Consider the following 10,442-nt stretch of genomic DNA (forward strand, 5'->3'; position numbering starts at 1 on the left):
TGCCAACGGAATTTGTTGTGTTGAAGTTGTTCATTTCACTCGTGTTTACTTTTGTGCCCAATTTGCCAGATTTGACCATTTCTTCCAGCTATGTGCTAAAGTCTTCCTTTTAAGTGGTTAACAAGTTGTTCATCATGATTTGTAAAATGGCAACACAGTTGGTTTGTTAGACTAATGGTTAAAGCGCTCAACCGGCGGTATTGCAAAAGTGAAGGGTTCGAAATGCGTACAAGCATGAATTCTTCAGGTATATTTTCGCAATTTAAAAAGTTTCGTCTTTAACTGCGTTGAACTTCTCATTCCGCAGTTCGTATATATGGTATTCATATATTCATTATTTGTTGAAGAGGAGAATTTTACATGTTTATTTTTTCAACGTAACTGAGTCATGGTTACGCCTGGTCACGCAACATTTAGTACCAGAGGTTCGTCTTGTCATCGAACCAGACTCGGATCCCGAAGATATGCGATATGATTGCGCCATCGAAAGTAGGAGAATTCTTCCGGGAGAAATTGAAAAATAACACAAATGATTCAAACTAGGATTTTAATAAACTCCTGTAAAATACACATATCGCTGATTCCTCGAAATTAAGAAAATCACAAACTTATATTTACGCGTTAATGCTACTGACATGTCCCGCGTTCAGGGTAGTATTTTTTCCTTTCTTTTTTTCTCTCTTTTTTTTTTTGCGAGTTAAGAACATCGCCACAAACTTACTAAAGACAGATTTTGAGCGATTTTGCGAATTTGCTTATAAGAGAGTACGTTAATTCGCTGTGGTACAACTGCTTAGCAGGTTACTTTGAGGCTGTGCCCGTTGTTCTTAAACAAACACACTCCACGCGCACCATCACTAGTTTTTCTGGGCTATGCAGCTTCTGATATAGTTCAATTAAAGCATTGGCATTCCTGTATAAATGATATCAGTTGCTCGACAAGGTCCTTTTTTCCCATCTCTTCATATAAATGGTACTTCAAAAAACGACAAGATTTCTTTGAGCATTGCTACATTAAAAAGACTAAGCTAATTCTCCTTTGCGCACTCGCACAGATTAAAGGTATCGTAGGACAGAGGGTGCTGCGGCTTTAGTTCAGTAAGGATGTCTTCCATTAGCCGTTGTCATTCAGCTTCCTCTTCCTCTAGGGACAGTTCCTTCGGATTTTGCTCGAATTCTGAGGGTGTTCGTTGCCTTTTCCTGTTTGCTGTAAGGCGAGAGAAAAACCCGTGCACTTGGCTCTTGGTAAGCCACTCGTCTTGGTCAAACAACCTATTGTTCTGCTCTTGCCTCTTGCATATTATTTGAAACTTGCTGAGGGTCAACTTTTGGCCCTGATTGTTCGCCTAGATCAGAATTTTCTGTTAAGGATTCTTAACTTTGTCATTGAATCTAGTGGATCCTGCTCGTGGCTTGGGTAGGGCCCAGCGCATACTGACGTTGTTTACTGGAGGCACTGAGTCACGTGCAACCTGGTGGGTACTAGTTTCGCACTTTGGTTCGTCAGTGATGCTGACTGATGTAGTAAACCTCTCGGCCCAATCTCTACGGAGTATACCATTTACTGTTTCTGACAGCCTTTCATCCTTCCCACAATGGTCCCCGAAGTTGAAGTGTAACTTGAGCTCTGAAAACGTTTGGAAACTCTTCACGCATCCAGGCTTAGAACATTGAAACGTGTCCATCTTTGAATCGTCCAAATTATCGTCTTCATTTGAACCCTCTGTTCCAGGATGTGTGTATTCATACACACGTGCATTATGAAAAGGGATCTCCTTAGTTACAACGAGAGCGGTGTCCCCCTGGCAATTTGAAACTAGCTGTGGTTGTAAGAAATCTCCTTACCACACCCTATTCCGTCAACCTCCACGCACTTATACTTTTTCCCCAAACTGGATGTTTAGTAACTTGCTAAAAACCATCTATCTTCTTCACTTCTAAGGTTCTCTTGGACTCGTCAACTTCGCATACGCACGCGGATGTACCTTTCACTTGTCTCTCGGAGAGCGTCGTTCTTATGTCTCCTACTGCTAGAATGTCGTGTCCTTCGTTGCAGAAACGTCAGATGTATGTTTTCATTGGGCACAGGATACGATCACACACATCCTTGCCATACCGTGGCTCTGAAAAGTCATACCGCAAAACTTCAATACCTGCCTGCTGACCGAGGCCTCTTGCTGCGGCAATTAGAGAATCATTATGATAACAGCCAGTTTTATCGGACCTTAGGTAAACTCGTGTGATGTGGGGCTTCTTGGTCTTAATATCTTTTAGTGTATTCTCTACGATGAAACACACGGCGAAGCAATCCTGCTGACATGTGTCAAACAGATAGGCCTAGGACTGCAGTTTTAGCTTTTCTTTGTGGTTCGGATCACTTATGATGAGATGTGCTAACTCATTCCTCTCTTGCCAAACCAATCGGACTGCTTCTCACGAAATCTAAGCTGGATAAACTTCATTGCCCAGTCCATTATGACTAGTGCACAGTCTCGAATGGTGTTTATCATCTTCAGCTGATCTTTCTTTGCTGCTTTCTAGTTTATGGAGCGAACAATGTGAGCCTTCCACTGCAAAATGCCGGTTTTTGCCAGGTTGAAGTCACAGAAACCATCTCGTTGCTCGCTGCTGTAAGGTCTCTAAGACGGACCTCGAATTTAGTCTTCGACTTCATCTAGGACGTTTCGCAGATTTTGACACTCCATACAGTTTTCTGTGTGTTGGTGGAAACAATTTTCCTGGAAGTCGAGATCTTGTTCATCACTAAGAGCGAGCTTACGGCAATGATCAGGGCATACAGCGTCCTCTGGGTTGCAATGAACGCGATAATCAGTCTTTAAGTAGCGTTTTGCGTTCTTCAGCCTTTCTTTGACTTCAGCGTCCCATTGCCTCTTCATTCCCCCTTTCTATAAATCATCGACTATCAGTTCAATTTTGTGAAAGCCAACTGAACCATCGGCAGCAGTATTGTCGAGGCCTTACAATGACTTTCTCTGTGAGGCTTCTCTGACTTCAAGAATGACTAAAGTGGAGCGACCTAGAGGTTCAAACGTCTCTTCTTGACAGAATTGCTGGTTGTGGCTAATCATTGAAGAGCGCGTCACTGTACACACGACGTTCGGCATCTCAATGGTTTCACCACTAACTACAGCAACCTAGTTCCGTAAGACACGTCCTGGTAAAAATATGGACAATTAATTAACTCGATAAAATAGTCGACATTACTCATCAGGTACTCTTCCAGGACCTATTGTTTTTGCATGACACCGTGCTCTTTGTATCAGACGAGTTGAAAACGTATCGTATGGTGAGTGAAGTGTTCTGGAGATTGCCCGTATTTTCTAGAAAGCGTTGTGCTACGGAATTGCTAGAAATAGAACTGAGGAAGTTTCTGGAACGCCTACTCATGTTGACTCATTAACAACTCTTAATGGAAGTTTCTAGAACCCTTAGTCAGCATATTTTGTAATGCATAAACGATACTAAAACCAGTGCAGGCTGTTCGATGGGGTGTCGTTAACGAGAAAGAAGGAATAAAGGCCTTCACCAAATTAACAATGAAAGTAGTAAAGGATTGTGGCCTTTGGCTACACAAGTCTGGTGTTTTGGGTGCATCACCAGATGGACTTGTTGATGACAATGCGATCATTGAAGTCAAATGCCCTTGCACACATCGCAATTCAACAATTGAGGAGGCTGTTAAAGACCCTAAGTTCTGTTTAGTAAAGAGAGATGCTGGCTATTGTTTAAAACAATCCCACCACTACTGGCATCAAGTCCAGGGTCAGCTGTTTATAACTGGGAAGCAAATCTGTTACTTTGTGGTTTGGACAACAATGCAAACTGTTGTGTTGGCAATCCAGAAAGACTGCACATGGGAACCAAATCTTCTTTCACTTCAAGAATTTTATACAATTCACATGATTCCTGCACTTGTTGATGGTGGTCTTTAAATTTTAAGACTTTGTTGTAAAATTAATGTAGTTTTTTATAAAGTAATGGATTTGATAATACATACTTTTAGAAATATTTTTTAAAATATTGTTTTATTTGGTAAAATCATTGCAACTTTTACAACAAATATGCAGTAACTGAAGGGTGTATATAAAATAAAAATGTTCATGTTAATCTTAAAATTGTTTTTCTTTAAACAGCAACATTTGCTGGGGTTTTTACATTAGCTACTTGAGACAAGAAAATGATAGATTCATTGTAATCGTATTTGAATACAGTTGGTTATCTGAATTCATAATAATACTAGCATAAGGGTGTGGTGGCAGGAATACTGATCAGAAATAAATAGTTTGTCATTAAGTTGTGTATCATGATTCCTTGTATCATGAGCAAGTAAAATAGGGTTACAAGCTTTTCACAGATCACACAACACCTGTCCACTCTTTGTATCAGAATACAGTTAATTGATTAACTATGATCAGACAATGCCAATGTATACCAGGCCTTAGTAAACTGATGTAAGATGATCAATATTTCAATTAAAATGACTAATCAAAGTCAACAGTGTCATTGGTTTCCTTAATTAATGGGTTTTGTAAATTAACTAAAGCACCACATAGCTGTATAATCTTACCAGAGAGGGATCGCAAGTATGGTGGCACAAAATTTAAAATTTTATAGTTCTTCAATCTAGCATTAGCACGTTCTACGTGTATACGACATTTTGCAATGCTCTTTGTTAACTTAACTTCACTTTCTGTAAATTTTCCATTGTTCAAGAATGGGGGAATGTTCACATATACACCATTAGGAACAATATCATTTATCAAAAACCCTTTATCCGCAAGTATAATATCCCCAGCAACAAAATGCTTTAATATTCCTGACTTTTGAACCGTTACTTTATCTGATACTGAGCCAGGGAAAAGTTTACTTACATAAGTTATAACCGCGTTGGGTGCCACACCAACAATTGTCTTAAAAGAATTCATACCCCTGTACGTTGAATATGTCAATTTTTGGTCACTCATAAGCTTAGGTGTAGCAACCTCGATATCGGTGCAATCTATTACCATACGACAGTCTCCAAATAAGCTAAATGAGCCTGGAAGTGAAGTTTTGTTTTTTTGTCTGGATGGAACAGCTATCTCCATTTGATCTTCATATAGAATTTGGTGCAAAACATGGATAAATGTTGTCACAATATTCGCTATTGTAGCAGTACTGCAACTAAAAAGTTCAGCTAAATGTAAGTTATGATAATTATGTCTAATCTTCATCAATGTTATCAATATTTGATCTTCAAAAGATATCTTGTCTACTTTCCAGCCACACACGTAAACAATATCGTTGCGGTATCTTTCGGCATATTCGACAACAATGTGGAACATTTCTTTGTTTGGGAGGCCAGTTTCCATGTTGATTACCTTTGAATTCATGTTAAAAGAGCTGTAGTTTCTTTTTAAGTAGCTTTCTTTTTCTTTCAACTCGGATACTTGGGTCTTTAATGACCCTAGCTCTGCTTGTAGCAGGATATTTTCAGTCTGCAAAGTAGTGCATTTCATTTGCATCTCCTCGCAACTGAGCTCGCAAGGCTCGTTCTGGTTGCTCTTCGTCGAAGATTCTGAAAGGATCTGCTCGATAGTCGTTGTCTCTGGGACTTCAGTTCTTTGCTTTTTCCTTTTTGGAGCATTTCGAGATTCAAATAGTTTGTCTTTATTCCAGGAAAAGACCTCGGGGCCTTCTTCTTTACTTCCTCGGAAATGACAACTACAAACTCGAGCGCCTTTGCCAGGTTCACGATCAGCTCGTCTGGAGAGAGAAAACGAAGGTTTTAAACTTTAATCATAACGTAAAAAAAAGCTTTTTTTCTCTCTAGAGGTCTTTCAAAGGTATAATCCACAGGTCAGTGCACTTTTGAGTGGTTAAATAAAACCATCTTCCGCGTAACTATAACCGACACGTGGCCGTGCATCATGGTGGTCATTGTACCAAAAATCAACCTACCTTATTAGAGAAATCCATTTTCTTCTTTGAGCAGGATCTTTGGGGAAACGGTAAAAGCTGCAATTGTGACTTTCTGACTGATGATTGCAGTCGGGAACGAAGCATTGGCCCATTTTATGATGAGATGTAACGAAAGACGCCAAATAGTGTTTAGATCCAGCAAAAATGCTACCATGGTAACATGACGTCACACTTCGGCACTCTATTACAGATCCCTGGAATATTCTAGAACATTTTGTAAAAGATATATAAGGAGTCGCAATCAGTTAAAGTTAGCCTTTTTTAGCGAGTTAATGTTCTCGCGAAGAGCCCAGAGAAGCTAGTGTTGTTACAGAGCCGGATAGAAGAATCGTTGGAATTATTTATTGATACTGGAATCGTCAGCCGTGTGGAAGGCTACATTGAGAAAAGTGTTTTGGACATCATTAAGTTACAAGGATCATCGAAGAGAACTGTAAGTTGTGTAGTAGTGCACTGAGATTGTAGTTTTATAGAGGGCTCTAAGATAAGAAGATAGTTATTGTACTGGTTATTGGTATCGCTCCGTAGTAAGATTATTGCGTCACGTAATAAAGTAGTTGAGCTGGTACGAGTTGTATCTTTCTGTCGGTCTCAACCGACAGAAGTTTCTTTAACGTGCTAATCAAATACTTATAGGCATAAAGACTCAGAATTTGCGTCTTGGTGCTTTTAGCTTCAGTAGTTTTGTAAGTAGTCGTTATTGGAGGTACCAAGACATGAAAAAGCCACTTACCGTCGTTTGGGGCTATCACATCGCACACCAGCGTGCGGTCTTCAGCCGCTTTGTGGATGCAGTATTGTCGTTGTGCTGCAGTGCTTTCATCCCATGAGTGCAGTTGTAAAGTTAGTGGTAGTCGCACGCAAGAAATATTGCTGGCATTGTTATGCATATCGCAAAATTTCAGTTCCCACTTTCTCCAAGGGAGTTCACTTGAATGTGTGTGAAAAGCATGCACCGATGAAGACGAAACGGACACGAGATTGTAAATCCCCATTGACAACCACTATTTTTAAAAAGCGGATGAAATTCAGAGACCGCCTCAAAAGAAAAGCTACCAAGACAAAAGATCCATTTATTTGGAATCAATTTCGAACGGTTAAAAATAAAGTGAACCGGGAAATTAATAGCGCGAAAAAAGCTTATTATGAAAATGCCTTCAACAATTGTTGTGTTCACTCCTTCACTTGCACCTCTTGAAGTTTGGAGGTGTACCAAGAGCCCCAAGAAATAACTGGTTTGAGCATTAAGTAGATTCAACCGTATTGTATCCATCTTCTCCTTTTCAATTTACTTTGTACGCCATTGGTGTACTGTTGAAAGTTTGAGTACTCTGTGATGGACTAGACATAGCCACAACGAGTTGCTGCAATCAGAACTATGTCAATACCTCAACAAAGTTCCCATAATCAGGTGCAATAAATCGTCTGTCTAAGTGGTCTCGGCTCCGCACAAACTGTTCGCATATTTGGACGACCTGTTGTTGGAAATTCAAGCAAGGCATACGCATTTTTTAATGGAAGTCGTCTACACTTACCCGGCCGAGGACATGCCTAAGGTTAAAAATACAAACACTTTTATTGCGACATTCACCACAACTCAAGCACCACTTAAATTGTTCGAATCCTTAGACAAATTGAGAAGTCGAGTCATATATTTCTATACAGATTCTGTTATTAACAAGAGGTTAACGAGATCGAACTGGGAGATTTGGCGTTCAGAACTGTAAAGTGCGAGTTTACAGAATTATGAAAATCGCAGTAAATAAAGCAAGATGCTTCTCAAAAAATTCGCGTTAATTTAATGCATGCAAACGTAATTTTTGAAAAATTCGCGTTAATTTAGTGTAACGTCAATTTTCTTCGCGTTCTCAACGTGCATTCTTAATTTCCTATAATAAGATAATTTAGTTTTTCGAAAAGAGAGCATTTTAGCATTTCAATCGGCGACTGTTGCTCGAAAGAGCCGCTAAATTTGCCAAGCGAGCAAGGTTCGATACCTTGAGTTTAACAGGGTGACCCTATTTGATGGAATGATGGAATAGTGGAATGGTGGAATAGTAGCATGGTGGAATAGTAGAATGGTGGAATAGTAGGATGGAGGATTGGTAGAATGGTAGAATGATGGAATGACGGAATGGAAGAATGGTAGAATGGTGGAATGACAGAATGACAGAATGGTAGATTGGCGGAATGGCAGAATATCCTACAAAGCGGAATGACTTCTTCTATGAAACAAAAGTCTCAAGAACATGGAATTGCGATGAAATAAGAGAGTAGTTTATAATCAACAGGCAAAATTAAAATTGAAATTAAAAGAAGCCTTCTTTAATCATGAGAGCCTAAAGGATACAACGATAGGAGAACGGTGAGGTTCTTGAGCTAGCCCCTATAAGTTATTGTCACATAACCAAAGTAAAGCTCGCGCTCTGATTGGTCAATTTAGCGTCCCCCCATGGGTGTACGCTGCTGACGTGAGCAAATGCAAAGGCTAATTTTCCGCGTGCACTTGTTTTTTCTGGCCATATAGAATTTTTTAAATAAAAGGGAACTCTTTTGCTGCAATGTATCAATGTTATGTTAATAAAACAAATGGTAAACACTATTGCGTACACTATTGAGTTATGGATGCACTTGGGAGGTTTGTTAAGCATTAAGAGCGACTTTTTTTCAAGACCGCGTGAGAGGTGGCACATCGACCGAAAAATGACTATCCTCATATTTCAGTCAGAGATGCTTTATAGTGAACTTAGAAACGTGGTAAGGTTTTTTTTCCCAGACTTGCTTGTTTATCCTAGAAAATTCACGAAAACTGAAACGAGCGTCGGTGGCCGTAAAATGGCGGAAATCAGTGCCCCGAGTAGAGGCAAATGAATTTTGCTCATGAAAAGCGCAAAAGAAAGCAAGCTCGTATCAATTTGACAAATTTGTGTAGGAGGATTGAGGTAGGGCTTGAGTCTAAAACGGGACCATTTCATTTAATTTTGACATCACGGAACGGTTTAAAAATCACCAATATTTCAAAATCCAAATATCGCATTTTGTAGCAAATTTTCAATTATCATTTTCACCATGCGGTATAACTCAGAATCACTTCAGGTTAAGCTCATGTTAAGTGGCAGTAGAGTTGTTTTCGAGGATATAAAAATTAATTTGGGGCTTTACGTTCCCGCACGGAAAAACGAGGCTGAACTTTGTGAAAATTGCAACATCGTCATTTACGTTGCGAAAGAATCTAATTAGGCACTCCGTGGTTAAATCCGGAATTCCAAGAAAATTTTAGAAGTTAGCACCATGGTCGATCAGGGAATCAATACAGTAAACTAGCCTTGCATAGCTAACCACGGCAGATTGGTTTTTATCTCTACTTTCGTTTCAACTTCTCATCCATTTCTCATGGCGGAATTGTTTACAATAACACATTCCTTAAACTTGAGGAGGGCGTCTGTTTTTCTTTGCGTATTCGAACACCTATAAGTCTTAAGAAAGTTCTGGGGTAAACTTGAGCTTCATTGTGGACTTGAATGAGGGCAATTCAATCATTTTTAACGGCAGGTCAAATGTTCTTTGCCGAAGACTTTGAAGACGGGAAGCAATCTGTGTGTAGATATGACACACTCAAGCATTTGTCACGCAAGGCTGAAATTATTTCAATCTTGTTCCCGCCTTGTAATTTTACGGCCACGAATATCGATGAATAGCGTTTTTTTAACAAACTTGTTTACATGATAATTTTTCTTATCAGTTAGTCATTGCTGTGAAACTTGTTAACTTCGCAGCGGGAATCTCGTGTAGAGTTGAATGTAATAGTGACATTACCTAGAAGAGCCAATAAGCAGAACACAAAACAACAAATCGCTATAGAAAAAAGATTAGGGAAAGGATCAAATTCAGAGTAAAGGCGAAACACAGACAAAGTACGAAATCATTGGAATAGGAGAAGAATACCAAGTATGGAGCTGGAAACAGAAGGAAAAAGATAGGGCGAACTAGACCTGAGAATAAATGTATGATAAACAATGTGCCATTTGAAATCACTACTACAAACAAAAATTTTAGCTGAGTTAAGATCGTTCTTCCCAAATTGAGAGTTCAGGTTACAAAACTCACGTAAATTGATTGGGCTGGAAACTGTTCTCAGATTATAACAACTAAGATGAAAAAAAGGTAATTCTTTTGATCTTTGATATTTCAGGGAATACTGTTTCAGCTAATGTCGTGCATACCATAAAGTCATTTCTGAACACTTAGACTAGGTTGACACTAGAGGAGACTTTTCCGGATTCGTAAATGTTTCCGGATTCGTTAATTTTGGAGTATTCGGATTCGTAGGCGTTTACACTGAAAGGATATTCGGATTCCTGACCGTTTACACACAACGACAACTCCGGGAACATTCGAAATGGAATGGTTACCAAGCCCAGTGTTGTTTCGTCGTTCGATCGACAAAGTGAAAATGCCTC

The 10,442-nt window shown here is 39.4% G+C and overlaps 1 protein-coding gene across 1 annotated transcript; it reads right to left on the minus strand.

Annotated features, from left to right (window-relative positions):
* Positions 1–4,027: 4,027 nt before the first annotated feature.
* On the minus strand, positions 4,028–6,169 carry LOC148735431 (uncharacterized). The gene is made up of 2 exons (XM_088755017.1): positions 5,962–6,169; positions 4,028–5,766 (listed from the first exon to the last, which is right to left on the minus strand). Exons 1-2 carry the CDS (start codon positions 6,072–6,074, stop codon positions 4,503–4,505), a joined length of 1,377 nt encoding a protein of 458 aa, XP_088611143.1. The 5' UTR covers positions 6,075–6,169; the 3' UTR covers positions 4,028–4,502.
* Positions 6,170–10,442: the final 4,273 nt, after the last annotated feature.

The sequence above is a fragment of the Stylophora pistillata genome, chromosome 3 (assembly GCF_964205215.1).
Source record: "Stylophora pistillata chromosome 3, jaStyPist1.2, whole genome shotgun sequence".
NCBI classification, from domain to species: Eukaryota; Metazoa; Cnidaria; class Anthozoa; order Scleractinia; family Pocilloporidae; genus Stylophora; species Stylophora pistillata.